At 41.4% G+C, this 18,676-nt stretch overlaps 1 protein-coding gene across 2 annotated transcripts; it reads left to right on the top strand.

Annotated features, from left to right (window-relative positions):
* The first annotated feature begins 339 nt into the window (after positions 1-339).
* Positions 340-17,778, top strand: rsl24d1 (ribosomal L24 domain containing 1). 2 transcript variants are annotated; one of them, XM_080736810.1, is made up of 6 exons: positions 340-572; positions 2,355-2,468; positions 9,140-9,212; positions 10,204-10,267; positions 15,232-15,317; positions 16,773-17,778. In XM_080736810.1, exons 1-6 carry the CDS (start codon positions 492-494, stop codon positions 16,856-16,858), a joined length of 504 nt encoding a protein of 167 aa, XP_080592936.1. In that variant the 5' UTR covers positions 340-491; the 3' UTR covers positions 16,859-17,778. The 2 variants fall into 2 exon arrangements, with proteins under 2 accessions (XP_080592936.1, XP_080592937.1); XM_080736811.1 differs by lacking the exon at positions 340-572 and adding an exon at positions 732-763.
* The last annotated feature ends 898 nt before the right edge of the window (positions 17,779-18,676 follow it).

The raw sequence follows: 18,676 nt of genomic DNA, 5'->3' as shown, positions 1-18,676 counted from the left end.
AAGCAGGACCCTAATTAGTTTATTTTGGGCTGTTTATAATATAATAATAAACAGCCCAATATTATTATAATAATAATAATATTGGTCCAACCACTGAGGAGAAACACTGTGACAGACAGACAGACAGACAGACAGACAGACAGACAGACAGACAGACAGACAGACAGACAGACAGACAGACAGACATCAGACATTTGGAAAATTATATGTTTGATAAACTAAACGAAGGGACCTCACACGGTCCCCAAGCCACAGTTTGGAACCCGCCGGAACAACGCGCGTGCTTCAGTGTGACGTCATTCCATGTGGAGGAGTCAGTGGTGCGCATGCGTCAGCGCCGTCAGTCCATCTGCAGCCATTATAACTCTATGATCTGCAGTCGCAGCTAGCAGCGAGGCTAACCTGAAGCTAACCTTCTATACATATTCTATATTCTATAACCTAACCTTTAATAAAACCTTTAAATACAACCTTAGATAAAAGAATCCAACATGAGGATAGAGAAATGTTACTTCTGCTCAGGACCAGTTTATCCTGGACATGGAATGATGTTTGTGAGGAACGACTGCAAGGTAAACACACGGTTAACATGCTAACACATGCTAACACATGGTGGTCCTGTTATAGATGTTTAATACTACTACTACTACTAATAATGATAATTATCTGCTTCTATATGAGCAGATCAATGTGTTTATAAACATGTTAATGTTGTTAATGTTTATCTGGACATGGAATGATGTTTGTGAGGAACGACTGCAAGGTAAACACACGGTTAGCATGCTAACATGCTAACTGCATCCTCACGTGGGTTAACGTCACAACTCTATGGTTAAAATACTCCTATTTATAACGTTTAGTTCAATAATAACAGTTTAATTAGAAGTGAATGAAGCAGATTAATGTGTTTATAAACATGTTAATGTGTTCATTTAAACTGTGTGTGTGTATTATAATTTATAAACGTTGTTTTAATGGAAGGTTTAAAGAGGGGTGTGTGTGTGTGTGTGTGTGTGTGTGTGTGTGTGTGTGTGTGTACTAACTCACCATATTATATGATGATGATATGAATTGACTACAATATGGACCCCAATGTAAACAAGCCATAGATGATTGATTGATTGATTAGAAGTTTTGCTTAGGAAAAGCTACAGTTTCACTACAGTACAGTTCACTGGTACAAGGTCAACTAAAAGGAAACTCGGGTAAGGCAAGGCTTATTGTTATTTTCCATTAGGATCCTTAATATCCTTTTATACCTCTGTAAACTAAGCCTAAACCATTAAACCTAACCGTTTAGGCTTTAGGATTCTAAAGTTGTTTCTAACCTTATTCTCAGTAAAACAAATACAAATCTCTGCCAGTATGTTTTCCAGCGACTCTTAAAGGTTACCAGTTTGCTCTGTTTACAGTTTGTAGCAGCAGTCGTCTGTAGGTGACTTTTCAGACTTTATTTTGAAGGAGGTTTAATGTGCTTTCTGTGGTTTAAATCATGCTATAAGTGGAGATGGAGCTCGTTGATGTTTATTGATAATGAGCACACATCCATCCTGCTTAATATATTTTGTAGAAAGATGTCAGACAGAAATGGTATCTTTTATTGTTGCCAGTTGTTGTGACTGTGAGTTTGTGGCTGACCACCACCTATGAAGATGACAGTTGACAAAAGTAACGCACATTATCATTAAAACAACCTTTCATTATTGTGTTAAATGGCTTTATATTTATGAATAGCACAGTAATCATTTCTTGATCGGCCTTGATTGGTTGTATTTGTGCTTGATTGTTTAAACATGACGTCATGGGCTGCTATGCTCCATAAAAATATCATGTTATGCTGCAATATTACTGTACCTTTTCCTATAATGCAAACTTCTAAGTCATCAATCAATCAATCAATCAATCAATCAATCATGTAAAAATGCACCTGGGATACGGTAGTCTGTGTCACAGAGGAATATCAGTTACTCCTACTTCACGTTTAACCACTTGAACCCCAGCATGCCTATTGTGTGTGTGTGTGTGTGTGTGTGTGTGGGGGGGGGGGGGGTTCACCAAAAACAGCTGATCTACAAGCTCACAACGTGTCACAGCTTGTAGATCTGCTAGTTTTGGTGAAGAGAGTTGGAGATGGAAAAATAACTCAAGTACAGTTCAACTGAGGTGCGTTTCACTAAGCATAGAGAGGGTTAGGGTTAACCCTGCAGATGTTGTGTTAATTAACCCATTTAGACCTAGAATTATTTAATGTTTTAAAATAGCAGCTCTACAAGCTTGTAGATCAGCAGATGTAATGCAGATGTTCAGGTTCTGTAAATCTTATTAAAGTCTTCTTCTGTGGCTCTATCTTCCAGATGTTCAGGTTCTGTAAATCTAAATGTCACAAGAACTTCAAGAGGAAGAGAAACCCCAGGAAGTCCAGGTGGACCAAAGCTTTCAGAAAGGCTTCTGGGAAGGAGCTGACTGTGGTGATTATATAATTATCATTACTACTGCTATTACTATTACTAACCATACTACTACTACTACTACTACTACTACTATTACTACTAACACTACTACTACCAGTAAGACTCCCTAATCGGGAGATAAGCGACCGTAGGTGGCTTATCTCCACAAATAGGGCAAAAATGTATACTACTACTACTACTACTACTATTATATTACTATAATAACACCAAAGCTTTCAGGAAGGCTTCTGGGAAGGAGCTGACTGTGGTGAATATATTATTACTACTACTAACACTACTACTATTACTAACCATACTACTACTACTACTACTACTACTACTACTAACAACACTACTACTATTACTAACCATACTACTACTACTACTACTACTACTACTACTACTAACACTACTGCTATTACTAACCATACTACTACTACTACTAACACTACTACTATTACTAACCATACTACTACTACTACTACTACTACTAACACTACTACTATTACTAACCATACTACTACTACTACAGTGAGATGGTTGGACATGTACAGAGGAGGACAGTGATATGGTTTGGACATGTACAGAGGAGGGACAGTGAGATGGTTGGACATGTACAGAGGAGGGACAGTGAGATGGTTTGGACATGTACAGAGGAGGACAGTGATGGTGTGGACATGTACAGAGGAGGATAGTGATGGTGTGGACATGTACAGAGGAGGATAGTGAGATGGGTTGGACATGTACAGAGGAGGACAGTGAGATGGTTGGACATGTACAGAGGAGGACAGTGATATGGTTTGGACATGTACAGAGGAGGGACAGTGAGATGGTTGGACATGTACAGAGGAGGGACAGTGAGATGGTTGGACATGTACAGAGGAGGACAGTGAGATGGTTTGGACGTGTACAGAGGAGGGACAGTGAGATGGTTGGACATGTACAGAGGAGGACAGTGAGATGGTTTGGACATGTACAGAGGAGGGACAGTGAGATGGTTTGGACATGTACAGAGGAGGACAGTGAGATGGTTGGACATGTACAGAGGAGGACAGTGATATGGTTTGGACATGTACAGAGGAGGACAGTGATATGGTTTGGACATGTACAGAGGAGGATAGTGAGATGGTTGGACATGTACAGAGGAGGACAGTGAGATGGTTTGTACAGAGGAGGGACAGTGAGATGGTTTGGACATGTACAGAGGAGGACAGTGAGATGGTTTGGACATGTACAGAGGAGGACAGTGAGATGGTTTGGACATGTACAAAGGAGGACAGTGAGATGGTTTGTACAGAGGAGGGACAGTGAGATGGTTTGTACAGAGGAGGGACAGTGAGATGGGTTGGACATGTACAGAGGAGGGACAGTGAGATGGTTTGGACATGTACAGAGGAGGGACAGTGAGATGGTTTGGACATGTACAGAGGAGGACAGTGAGATGGTTGGACATGTACAGAGGAGGACAGTGAGATGGTTTGGACATGTACAGAGGAGGACAGTGAGATGGTTTGGACATGTACAGAGGAGGACAGTGAGATGGTTTGGACATGTACAGAGGAGGGACAGTGAGATGGTTTGGACATGTACAGAGGAGGGACAGTGAGATGGTTTGGACATGTACAGAGGAGGACAGTGAGATGGTTGGACATGTACAGAGGATGACAGTGAGATGGTTTGGACATGTACAGAGGAGGGACAGTGAGATGGTTTGGACATGTACAGAGGAGGGACAGTGAGATGGTTGGACATGTACAGAGGAGGGACAGTGAGATGGTTGGACATGTACAGAGGAGGACAGTGAGATGGTTTGGACATGTACAGAGGAGGGCAGTGAGATGGTTGGACATGTACAGAGGAGGACAGTGAGATGGTTTGGACATGTACAGAGGAGGACAGTGAGATGGTTTGGTCATGTACAGAGGAGGACAGTGAGATGGTTTGACATGTACAGAGGAGGGACAGTGAGATGGTTTGGACTTGTACAGAGGAGGACAGTGAGATGGTGTGGACATGTACAGAGGAGGGACAGTGAGATGGTTTGGACATGTACAGAGGAGGGACAGTGAGATGGTTTGGACATGTACAGAGGAGGATAGTGAGATGGTTTGTACAGAGGAGGGACAGTGAGATGGTTTGGACATGTACAGAGGAGGGACAGTGAGATGGTTTGGACATGTACAGAGGAGGACAGTGAGATGGTTTGGACATGTACAGAGGAGGACAGTGAGATGGTTTGGACATGTACAAAGGAGGACAGTGAGATGGTTTGTACAGAGGAGGGACAGTGAGATGGTTTGTACAGAGGAGGGACAGTGAGATGGGTTGGACATGTACAGAGGAGGGACAGTGAGATGGTTTGGACATGTACAGAGGAGGGACAGTGAGATGGTTTGGACATGTACAGAGGAGGACAGTGAGATGGTTGGACATGTACAGAGGAGGACAGTGAGATGGTTTGGACATGTACAGAGGAGGACAGTGAGATGGTTTGGACATGTACAGAGGAGGACAGTGAGATGGTTTGGACATGTACAGAGGAGGGACAGTGAGATGGTTTGGACATGTACAGAGGAGGGACAGTGAGATGGTTTGGACATGTACAGAGGAGGACAGTGAGATGGTTGGACATGTACAGAGGATGACAGTGAGATGGTTTGGACATGTACAGAGGAGGGACAGTGAGATGGTTTGGACATGTACAGAGGAGGGACAGTGAGATGGTTGGACATGTACAGAGGAGGGACTGTGAGATGGTTGGACATGTACAGAGGAGGACAGTGAGATGGTTTGGACATGTACAGAGGAGGGCAGTGAGATGGTTGGACATGTACAGAGGAGGACAGTGAGATGGTTTGGACATGTACAGAGGAGGACAGTGAGATGGTTTGGTCATGTACAGAGGAGGACAGTGAGATGGTTTGACATGTACAGAGGAGGGACAGTGAGATGGTTTGGACTTGTACAGAGGAGGACAGTGAGATGGTGTGGACATGTACAGAGGAGGGACAGTGAGATGGTTTGGACATGTACAGAGGAGGGACAGTGAGATGGTTTGGACATGTACAGAGGAGGATAGTGAGATGGTTTGTACAGAGGAGGGACAGTGAGATGGTTTGGACATGTACAGAGGAGGGACAGTGAGATGGTTTGGACATGTACAGAGGAGGGACAGTGAGATGGTGTGGACATGTACAGAGGAGGGACAGTGAGATGGTTGGACATGTACAGAGGAGGGACAGTGAGATGGTTTGGACATGTACAGAGGAGGGACAGTGAGATGGTTTGGACATGTACAGAGGAGGGACAGTGAGATGGTTTGGACCTGTACAGAGGAGGACAGTGAGATGGGTTGGACATGTACAGAGGAGGGACAGTGAGATGGTTTGGACATGTACAGAGGAGGACAGTGAGATGGTTTGGACATGTACAGAGGAGGACAGTGAGATGGTTTGACATGTACAGAGGAGGGACAGTGAGATGGTTTGGACTTGTACAGAGGAGGACAGTGAGATGGTGTGGACATGTACAGAGGAGGGACAGTGAGATGGTTTGGACATGTACAGAGGAGGGACAGTGAGATGGTTTGGACATGTACAGAGGAGGATAGTGAGATGGTTTGTACAGAGGAGGGACAGTGAGATGGTTTGGACATGTACAGAGGAGGGACAGTGAGATGGTTTGGACATGTACAGAGGAGGACAGTGAGATGGTGTGGACATGTACAGAGGAGGGACAGTGAGATGGTTTGGACATGTACAGAGGAGGGACAGTGAGATGGTGTGGACATGTACAGAGGAGGGACAGTGAGATGGTTGGACATGTACAGAGGAGGGACAGTGAGATGGTTTGGACATGTACAGAGGAGGGACAGTGAGATGGTTTGGACATGTACAGAGGAGGGACAGTGAGATGGTTTGGACATGTACAGAGGAGGGACAGTGAGATGGTTTGGACCTGTACAGAGGAGGACAGTGAGATGGGTTGGACATGTACAGAGGAGGGACAGTGAGATGGTTTGGACATGTACAGAGGAGGACAGTGAGATGGTTTGGACATGTACAGAGGAGGACAGTGAGATGGTTTGACATGTACAGAGGAGGGACAGTGAGATGGTTTGGACTTGTACAGAGGAGGACAGTGAGATGGTGTGGACATGTACAGAGGAGGGACAGTGAGATGGTTTGGACATGTACAGAGGAGGGACAGTGAGATGGTTTGGACATGTACAGAGGAGGGACAGTGAGATGGTTTGGACATGTACAGAGGAGGGACAGTGAGATGGTGTGGACATGTACAGAGGAGGGACAGTGAGATGGTTGGACATGTACAGAGGAGGGACAGTGAGATGGTTTGGACATGTACAGAGGAGGGACAGTGAGATGGTTTGGACATGTACAGAGGAGGGACAGTGAGATGGTTTGGACATGTACAGAGGAGGGACAGTGAGATGGTTTGGACCTGTACAGAGGAGGACAGTGAGATGGGTTGGACATGTACAGAGGAGGGACAGTGAGATGGTTTGGACATGTACAGAGGAGGACAGTGAGATGGTTTGGACATGTACAGAGGAGGACAGTGAGATGGTTTGACATGTACAGAGGAGGGACAGTGAGATGGTTTGGACTTGTACAGAGGAGGACAGTGAGATGGTGTGGACATGTACAGAGGAGGGACAGTGAGATGGTTTGGACATGTACAGAGGAGGGACAGTGAGATGGTTTGGACATGTACAGAGGAGGGACAGTGAGATGGTTTGGACATGTACAGAGGAGGGACAGTGAGATGGTTTGGACATGTACAGAGGAGGACAGTGAGATGGTGTGGACATGTACAGAGGAGGGACAGTGAGATGGTTTGGACATGTACAGAGGAGGATAGTGAGATGGTTGGACATGTACAGAGGAGGATAGTGAGATGGTTTGGACATGTACAGAGGAGGGACAGTGAGATGGTTTGGACATGTACAGAGGAGGGACAGTGAGATGGTGTGGACATGTACAGAGGAGGGACAGTGAGATGGTTGGACATGTACAGAGGAGGGACAGTGAGATGGTTTGGACATGTACAGAGGAGGGACAGTGAGATGGTTTGGACATGTACAGAGGAGGGACAGTGAGATGGTTTGGACATGTACAGAGGAGGGACAGTGAGATGGTTTGGACCTGTACAGAGGAGGACAGTGAGATGGGTTGGACATGTACAGAGGAGGGACAGTGAGATGGTTTGGACATGTACAGAGGAGGATAGTGAGATGGTTTGGACATGTACAGAGGAGGATAGTGAGATGGTTTGGACATGTACAGAGGAGGGACAGTGAGATGGTTTGGACATGTACAGAGGAGGGACAGTGAGATGGTGTGGACATGTACAGAGGAGGGACAGTGAGATGGTTGGACATGTACAGAGGAGGGACAGTGAGATGGTTTGGACATGTACAGAGGAGGGACAGTGAGATGGTTTGGACATGTACAGAGGAGGGACAGTGAGATGGTTTGGACATGTACAGAGGAGGGACAGTGAGATGGTTTGGACCTGTACAGAGGAGGACAGTGAGATGGGTTGGACATGTACAGAGGAGGGACAGTGAGATGGTTTGGACATGTACAGAGGAGGACAGTGAGATGGTTTGGACATGTACAGAGGAGGACAGTGAGATGGTTTGGACATGTACAGAGGAGGGACAGTGAGATGGGTTGGACATGTACAGAGGAGGGACAGTGAGATAGTTGGACATGTACAGAGGAGGACAGAGAGATGGTGTGGACATGTACAGAGGAGGGACAGTGAGATGGTTGGACATGTACAGAGGAGGGACAGTGAGATGGTTTGGACATGTACAGAGGAGGACAGTGAGATGGTTTGGACATGTACAGAGGAGGATAGTGAGATGGTTTGGACATGTACAGAGGAGGGACAGTGAGATGGTTTGGACATGTACAGAGGAGGGACAGTGAGATGGTTTGGACATGTACAGAGGATGATAGTGAGATGGTTGGACATGTACAGAGGAGGATAGTGAGATGGTTTGGACATGTACAGAGGAGGGACGGTGAGATGGTGTGGACATGTACAGAGGAGGGACAGTGAGATGGTGTGGACATGTACAGAGGAGGATAGTGAGATGGTTGGACATGTACAGAGGAGGATAGTGAGATGTGGTGGACATGTACAGAGGAGGATAGTGAGATGGTTTGGACATGTACAGAGGAGGGACGGTGAGATGGTTTGGACATGTACAGAGGAGGGACGGTGAGATGGTTTGGACATGTACAGAGGAGGATAGTGAGATGGTGTGGACATGTACAGAGGAGGGACAGTGAGATGGTTTGGACATGTACAGAGGAGGGACAGTGAGTATATGGGTAGAAGGATGCTGAGGTTGGAACTGCCAGGCAGGAGGCCTAGAGGAAGACCAAAGAGGAGATTTAAGGATGTTGTGAAAAAGGACATGAAGTTAGATGTACAGTAGTGATGTACAGTATAATGTACAGTATGGATGTACAGTAGTGAAAGAGGACATGAAGTCTCTGTGAAAGAAGAGGAGGCAGAGGACAGGTTGAGATGGAGGCAGATGATTGGCTGTGGCGACCCTGAAGGGAACATGATGGGATACAGCCCAAAGGAAAAGAAGATAGTTAATTAACACATGAATACTATTGTTATTAATGATGCATTTCTTCCTCCAGGACAACTCTCTGGAGTTCGAGAAACGCAGAAATACTCCCGTCAAATACCAGAGAGAACTGTGGGGGAAGACTGGTAAGAGCTGTGTTATAATGAACTGTGGAGGAAGACTGGTAAGAGCTGTGTTATAATGAACTGTGGGGGAAGACTGGTAAGAGCTGTGTTATAATGAACTGTGGAGGAAGACTGGTAAGAGCTGTGTTATAATGAACTGTGGGGGAAGACTGGTAAGAGCTGTGTTATAATGAACTGTGGGGGAAGACTGGTAAGAGCTGTGTTATAATGAACTGTGGAGGAAGACTGGTAAGAACTGTGTTATAATGAACTGTGTGGGAAGACTGGTAAGAGCTGTGTTATAATGAACTGTGGGGGGAGACTGGTAAGAGCCGTGTTATAATGAATGATTAAATGACTGGTAGGAATCATGTTCTAATTAATCATTAAACCACTGTGAAGGCATGTTATAATTAACTATACTGTAAATCCTCCTTCTAAATCAGTGCTGCTCAAACTTGTTCAACCGTTCATGTCAAGGACCCCCAGAATACCTTGTTCAACCCGTTCATGTTAAGGACCCCCAGAATGTCAAGGCCCCAGAATGAGACCGAGCCTGACACTCGTTTACTCCATTATTCATCTACACATTGTTTAATGGGAGTGGCTGGAGGCTGCAGCCAGGCAACCACAGACTCCATCTCAAAATGTTTAGTTCCAGGGACCACCCAGAATGTTTAGTTCCAGGGACCACCCAGAATGTTTAGTTCCAGGGACCACCCAGAGACCACCCAGAAGCAACATTTGAGTTACAAATGTTGCTTTAAAAAGACATATTCAAAGGGTTAGGGTTTGCTCGAATTTTTATGACTTTTCAAAAATAGCAGATATACAAGCTCACAGTGCGGCACTTGGTGCCGCGCCGTGAGCTTGTATATCTGCTATTTTTCGATAGTTAGAGTATTAAATTATTCTAGGCCTAAATGGCTTAACACTGCTGCGAGAGTTATCAATCATTATCACCTTCCTGGACGTTTACCTGGAAGTTAAGTTTACTGTGTGTTCGTTCCAGTGGTGGCCATGAAGAAGGTGGAGGAGATCAAACAGAAACGCCAGGCCAGATTCATCCTCAACAGGTAAACATACTGTACCCTCTATACACTGTATATACACTGTATATACATACCCTAACCCTATACATACCTGTACATACCTCTATACATACTGTACACACCTCTAGACATACCTGTACACACCTCTAGACATACCTGTACCCACCTCTAGACATACCTGTATCTCTATACATACCTGTACATACCTCTATACATACCTGTACACACCTCTAGACATACCTGTACACACCTCTATACATACCTGTACACACCTCTAGACATACCTGTACACACCTCTAGACATACCTGTACACACCTCTAGACATACCTGTACACACCTCTAGACATACCTGTACACACCTCTAGACATACCTGTACATACCTCTAGACATACCTGTACATACCTCTAGACATACCTGTACACACCTCTAGACATACCTGTACATACCTCTATACATACCTGTACACACCTCTAGACATACCTGTACACACCTCTAGACATACCTGTACACACCTCTAGACAGGCCAGATTCATCCTCAACAGGTGAGGAAAACCTTCTACCTTCTAACACGTAGTGTACATCAGGGGTTTTCAAAGTGGGTGACGGGGCACCCTGGGGTGCCGTGACAGCAGTCCAGGGGTGCCGCGAGATTATTTGATAATATTTGGAATTTATTTGGACACTTGTACAAAGTTATTTTCCGTCAGTTCTAACCAAAATGGCTGTTATCTCAACGTTTTCCTCACAACATAATCACTAAAATATCATTACTGTCAGGCAGAAACCTCGTATCTCCAAGTTTCAAATGTGTACGTCTTTTGGTAAAGCAAAGCCCTGCTTCATCATACACAGGCATGCAAACTTGTAGCTTTTCGGCAAAAATCGCCGTTTTGAATCCAAATTGATCGTTTGTGTGATTCGTTCAGATTCGATGTAAAAATATTTGGGGGGGTGGGGGGGTGTCATGTCATCTAGGCTGTGTTGAGCGGCAGTGAGAAGAGGAGCGCTTTTTTCTCCTCTTGGCTCCGTCCAGTTTGTCAGTGCAGTAGTGGTGAAGGTGGCTGGGGGATATGGTCGTTTTATTTTTGGACAAATCAAGCGCTCGCTTTCTCTTGCCTGTGACGTCGACACCCATGCTTGACTGTGTCCAGTGCCTGCAGCCGGCAGCGCTGGACGGAGCGCTCAGCCAGTCTGCATACAGTCAGTCACAGACGGAGCGGAGCTCAAATGGAGCACATAGTAAATAAACTTGGCTAGGTTGTCGTCGTTGATAGATAGTGTGGTGTAGTTGTGGATTGGACTTTTAATTCGCTTGTATCGTGATGCGGTCGCTATTCTGCATCAATGCGGTGACGTGACATCGATTATAGCCCACGTTTGTTGATTTTCCTCAACGGTGTGTTGCGATAGTTTTGCTACATGCTAACGCTAAATTAGCTCTGGTCCATAGCGTTAGTGGAGAACTCCACACGCGAGCTAATCAACGCTATCATGCCGTTCCATCTGCCTCTTATTAGACAGAACAGAGATTTCTCTCATTTATTTTAAGATGATGCAGAGAGAGGGTGAGAGAAAAATGAGACAGTCACAGACAGTTCTCAAAGCGGAGAATACAACAATCGTCTGTGGTTTTACAACACTGTTTCCCAAGCACTGGGTTGGGACCCATTTGTGGGTCGCGAAAACATTTTTATGGGTCCCTTAATGTTTGTTTTCCTAAATTTAGTTTTGTATCATTTAAAAACATTCAAAAAACATTCTCCCCCAAAAAGAATAACATTTAATGATTTAAAATAAAGAAATGTTTTTTTCCTTCTAAATTCACGAATAAATAAAATAAAAGATCTAAGAAATTATCTTAGAAAACACTGGCCTATTTAAGAAGTAAGATAGAAAATAGCTGATCTACAAGCTCACAGCATGCATTGTCTCTGTCTATGCCTGTCTATTAAAGACAAGTCCCTAAATATTATAGGTTATTCCTATAACTATATCTGTAGGCTATATTATATTTATAATTTTCTTCATTATATCTAGATAGATCAGTATGAGTATGAGTAAAGCCTCTATCAGAGTCCAGGGTGAAGAGCTATTCACTTCACCGCATTGTAGTTTTCTAGCTATCACCTAGGCTTTGTTATGTATTTTTAGGTGATAGCTACAAAACTACACCGTGGTGAAGTGAATAGCTATTCACCCTGGACTCTGTTAGAGCCTTTAGTCACTGTTTTACCCAGTTAGAATCGTGCAAATTCACCCTACCGACCCAAAAAAGGTCAAAAATTTTGCGCCGCGCGGCGAACAGTTTCACACCAAAAAAGTTGTCACCTTTTTCACCTTGGGGCTGTTTGCATGTCTGCATACAAGACTGTCGCTCAAAACTAGTGAAAACAGACCATCTACAAGCACACAACGCCTCGCGACGCAAGGCGCTGTGTTCTTGTAGATCTGCTGTTTTCACTAGTTTAGTACATTTTATAGATGATAAATACAAAACGAACGGTTTTGGACATACAAGGTTTCCACCCAACAACGACAATATGCTATAAATATAAGGTGCTGGGAGGGTTAGGGTTAACACCTTCCAAGCCCCGGCAGAACCCCCTGAACCCCGGTACTGCCGTGCAATCAGCGTTTTATTTATAAACATATTTTAAAAAACAAACACACCAAATGATAAACAACGCGCGCGGGTCGTTCAGTGCAAGCCAGCAGGACGTGCACACACTACGTGTTTGGGCGGCCACTTACTTAGAAGCTGCTGCTGGCTGTATTTCTGCCGTTCATTTGCATGGAGCGAGATGGGGTAATCCGCGAGAAAAAACAGCGTTCGAAAGTACATTACGTCCTCGTCGCACGCACATCGATCTAATTCCATGTATTCCACTCATTCCGAAGCCTTGATTTCGCCTCTCGTCTGGTCGAAACTCTTGAGGGGATGGGCTAAACCAGGCTGCAGCACACACAGTGAAGGGGAACGTAATGGCCGCTCGTGGAGCCAGTGGCAGAGCCAGCCGATGACGTCATCACGTTTCTGACGTGATCTGATTGCGCAACGTCTCTTAAAGAGACAGAGCACGACCTGCGACTGTATTTTTCAAAAAATTATGATTAATTTCATAAATTACGGCAATAGACGGGAATAGACGATTGGCTGATGGGACCCAGTAGGAAGTCCGAGGGAGTGCGGCCAGGCTTAGAAGGTGTTAACCTGCCTCGGATTTAAAAAAAAATATTTATGGGGTGCCCTGAAACAAAAAGGTTTGGGAACCCCTGATGTACATACACACCTTCTAGACAGGCCAGATTCATCCTCAACAGGTAAATACATACTGTACACACACTGTACATACTGTACACACCTTCTAGACAGGCCAGATTCATCCTCAACAGGTAAATACATACTGTACACACACTGTACATACTGTACACACCTTCTAGACAGGCCAGATTCATCCTCAACAGGTGAGGAAAACCTTTATTAAATAACTTAATAACACTAAAACCCCAGCATCCTTAATGTGGGGGAATAGTCGCCAGAAATAGCTGATCTAAAAGCTCACAACGCGTCACAACGAGCTTGTAGATCAGCTATTTCTGCTAAAGAGATTTGGTGTAGATTGAATAGTTAAGAGTGTTTAAAGTAATTAAACTGAAGTGATATTTCTGATTTCCAAATATGATCAAAGATCATGACGATTAATTATTATAATGTAAAGCCTCCTCTCCACTTCCAATTAAACTTTAGTCATGCAAATGTATCCTAATATACATTAAAACCATCTAAATGTATCCTAATAAACATTAAAACCATCTAAATGTATCCTAATAAACATTAAAACCATCTAAATGTATCCTAATATACATTAAAACCATCTAAATATATCCTAATATACATTAAAACCATCTAAATGTATCCTAATAAACATTAAAACCATCTAAATGTATCCTAATATACATTAAAACCATCTAAATGTATCCTAATAAACATTAAAACCATCTAAATGTATCCTAATATACATTAAAACCATCTAAATGTATCCTAATATACATTAAAACCATCTAAATGTATCCTAATAAACATTAAAACCATCTAAATGTATCCTAATATACATTAAAACCATCTAAATGTATCCTAATAAGCATTAAAACCTTCTAAATGTATCCTAATAAACATTAAAACCATCTAAATGTATCCTAATAAACATTAAAACCATCTAAATGTATCCTAATAAACATTAAAACCATCTAAATGTATCCTAATATACATTAAAACGATCTAAATGTATCCTAATATACATTAAAACCATCTAAATGTATCCTAATAAACATTAAAACCATCTAAATGTATCCTAATATACATTAAAACCATCTAAATGTATCCTATTAAACATTAAAACCATCTAAATGTATCCTAATATACATTAAAACCATCTAAATGTATCCTAATAAACATTAAAACCATCTAAATGTATCCTAATAAACATTAAAACCATCTAAATGTATCCTAATAAACATTAAAACCATCTAAATGTATCCTAATATACATTAAAACCTTCTAAATGTATCCTAATAAACATTAAAACCATCTAAATGTATCCTAATAAACATTAAAACCATCTAAATGTATCCTAATATACATTAAAACCATCTAAATGTATCCTAATATACATTAAAACCATCTAAATGTATCCTAATAAACATTAAAACCATCTAAATGTATCCTAATATACATTAAAACCATCTAAATGTATCCTAATATACATTAAAACCATCTAAGCATATTTAGCTTGCTGTTAAATATGCACACGTGCTTAGCAGAAATATGGATATTTAAACATTCTCTTCTCCTCTAGACTGAAGAAAGCTTTAGTTTATAGAGAGCCTGCTGTGGCCAGTAGGGGTGCTGTTCTGTTCTGTGGCCAGTAGGGGTGCTGTTCTGTTCTGTGGTTGTTAAACTCTCTTCTTCTTCTTCTTCTCCTCCAGACTGAAGAAAGGCAAACAGCTGGAGAAGGAAGAAGACATCAACGAAGTCAAGAAGAACATTCACCTTATCAAAGCTCCTCATGCAGGTTAGCATTCACCTTATCAAAGCTCCACATGCAGGTTAGCATTCACCTTATGGTTAGCATTCACCTTATGGTTAGCATTCACCTTATCAAAGCTCCTCATGCAGGTTAGCATTCACCGTATCAAAGCTCCTCATGCAGGTTAGCATTCACCTTATGGTTAGCATTCACCGTATCAAAGCTCCTCATGCAGGTTAGCATTCACCTTATCAAAGCTCCTCATGCAGGTTAGCATTCACCTTATCAAAGCTCCTCATGCAGGTTAGCATTCACCGTATCAAAGCTCCTCATGCAGGTTAGCATTCTGCACATTTTAGCACCCTGGGCAGCCGTTATACCTAACCCTAACCCTTTATTAATATAGATTATATAATAAACACAGTCGTGTTGGATTCTTCCTGATAGCAGAGATGTTCATCTCTTAGTAAAAGTATGACATCTAAAAACAGATTATTTTATCATGTCTGGTAGGAAAAGCCAAACAGATGGAGGACCAGATGTATTATTATTAATATTTATTATGTATTATTATTTATATTATTGTATATTCTCTGGTAGGAAAAGCCAAACAGATGGAGGAGCAGATGTAATATTTATTATGTATTATTAATATTATTGTATCGTGTCTCGTAGGAAAAGTCAAACAGATGGAGGAGCAGATGAATTATTATTAATATTTATTATGTATTATTAATATTATTGTATCTTCTCTGGTAGGAAAAGCCAAACAGATGGAGGAGCAGATGTATTATTATTAATATTTATTATGTATTATTAATATTATTGTATCGTGTCTCGTAGGAAAAGTCAAACAGATGGAGGAGCAGATGTATTATTATTAATATTTATTATGTATTATTATTTATATTATTGTATCTTCTCTGGTAGGAAAAGCCAAACAGATGGAGGAGCAGATGTATTAATATTAATATTTATTATGTATTATTATTAATATTTATTATGTATTATTATTAATATTTATTATGTATTATTATTAATATTATTGTATCGTGTCTCGTAGGAAAAGCCAAACAGATGGAGGAGCAGATGTATTAATATTAATATTTATTATGTATTATTAATATTTATTATGTATTATTATTAATATTATTGTATCGTGTCTCGTAGGAAAAGCCAAACAGATGGAGGAGCAGATGAATTATTATTAATATTTATTATGTATTATTAATATTATTGTATCTTCTCTGGTAGGAAAAGCCAAACAGATGGAGGAGCAGATGTATTATTATTAATATTTATTATGTATTATTATTTATATTATTGTATCTTCTCTGGTAGGAAAAGCCAAACAGATGGAGGAGCAGATGTAATATTTATTATGTATTATTAATATTATTGTATCGTGTCTCGTAGGAAAAGTCAAACAGATGTAGGAGCAGATGAATTATTATTAATATTTATTATGTATTATTAATATTATTGTATCTTCTCTGGTAGGAAAAGCCAAACAGATGGAGGACCAGATGGTGCAGAAGTTACAAGAAGACGTGGAGATGGGAGGAGCCGAGGATGAAGACTTATGAACACCAACCTGTTAGGTTTAGGCCCAAAACCCCCTAAACCTAAACCTAAACCTAATGGAGCTGTTAGGTTTAGGCCCAAAACCCCCTAAACCTAAACCTAAACCTAATGGAGCTGAGGATGAAGACTTATGAACACCAACCTGTTCCAACCAAACCATTTGTGTTAAAAAATATTCACTTAAACGTTAACAACTTATATTCAAAGATTTGAACACAAAGTCTCCAAAACAAGCGCAGCTGAATATATGGGTATAAAACTATAAATCCAACAATGACAGATGCTTTATAAATATGGCTATAAATCTAAAATAAGGGATTCTTCCCATCCTTCTCCTTCCGGCCGATGCTGACCAGACGGATGACCCAGCCTTTTGTGAACTTGTAGATCTTTGTGAACTTGTAGATCGGCTACTTTTGTAATCCGGTAGTAATTGACGAGGCGGGTCATTCATTTACGAGAGAAAAGAAATGTAAAAACTTTTTTTATCAGATCCAAGAAGTGTCTGAACAAAGGTCTGCCTTGTGGTGGGACAGCTTGTGATGATGCGACGCGCTGTGAGCGCTTGTAGATCTGATATTTGTTGGGGTGGAGGAAATCACTGAAATATTTAGAACACAGTTTAAGATTGAAGTGGTTAATCTCATATTTAAGTTTAAGAGGTTTAAGTTAAGTGGTTAATCTCATATTTCTGCTTCATTAGCAGGCAGATTAAGTTTCTTCTGTATTCTATTTGTTTATATAGGAATGATAAATCCTTTAGAAATACATTCATGTAGTCTACATGATACACATTATTATAATGTATTGTGTTCTCTGTATGTTTATATAGGAATGATAAATCCTTTAGAAATACATTCATGTAGGCTACATGATACACATTATTCTGTAACCATTCTTCCTAATAAATAAACTGTTTCAATACCATGATTTAAACTGTTATTATGGAGGTCATGTTTTCAATCCCAGTTAACAGAGGTTTTGCAGTTCACTGGTACTTTGATTGATTGAAGACTTTATTAGGAGTTTGCATAGGAAAAGGTACAGTTTCATGACGGTACAGTTCACTGGTACAAGGTCTACTAAAAGGAGATCAAGAAAAGACTTAAGCTTATTTCCACAGGAAACCATTGAAGTATCTCATAACATTGAATGACAGATGAATAGAACACAGTACTATGCAGTAGATATGTAAATAAAATAAAATGAAAGAACAAAAGAAAACAGTAAGTCTAAACAAACAGTAAGTACAAAGAAGGGGCAGGGGAGGGTAGGGCTGGGCTAGGTTTGTTTTTTTACCAGGTGCGAACGGCTGCTGCTTTAAGTGGTTTTTCAGGGCAATTTTAAAGGATGCTAGGGATCCACACTCCTAAGTCCTTTATGGCCTTCGGTAAGGCTTTCCACATTTTGGTGGTAGGCTATAGCAGAAGAACGAGGTTGACCCTTTGTTGGTTTTGACTGGGTTGAAAGTGATCTGTGGCGCTGCCTCTGATGATGTAATTATGGACATCCTTAACGTTTATAAAGTATTTTTTACAAGGTCAACTAAAAGGATAAACTCACAAGAAAGCCTTTGTTCTTGTTTCAGTTTGCTCCTTTTAACTCCTACAACATTAAATGACCAATAAAACGACTAAGTATGCAGAAAATGTCAAACAGTCGTAAAAACAATAAATAAAATGTGTGTTAACAGCAGGAAGGTCAGATATAAGAATAGGTTTGTCTTTTTGCCAGTTTCATTACATTTACAACACAATGTATTGTTTTATTGTGGGTTTTTCCTCTAGTGAGGTTAATTGTTTAATTTCTCCCTCCCCTTG

Source organism: Nannobrachium achirus (assembly GCF_963921795.1).
Source record: "Nannobrachium achirus genome assembly, chromosome: 11".
NCBI lineage: Eukaryota > Metazoa > Chordata > Actinopteri > Myctophiformes > Myctophidae > Nannobrachium > Nannobrachium achirus.
Note: the sequence above shows the minus strand (reverse complement) of the source record. Positions and strands in the feature narration are given on the sequence as shown.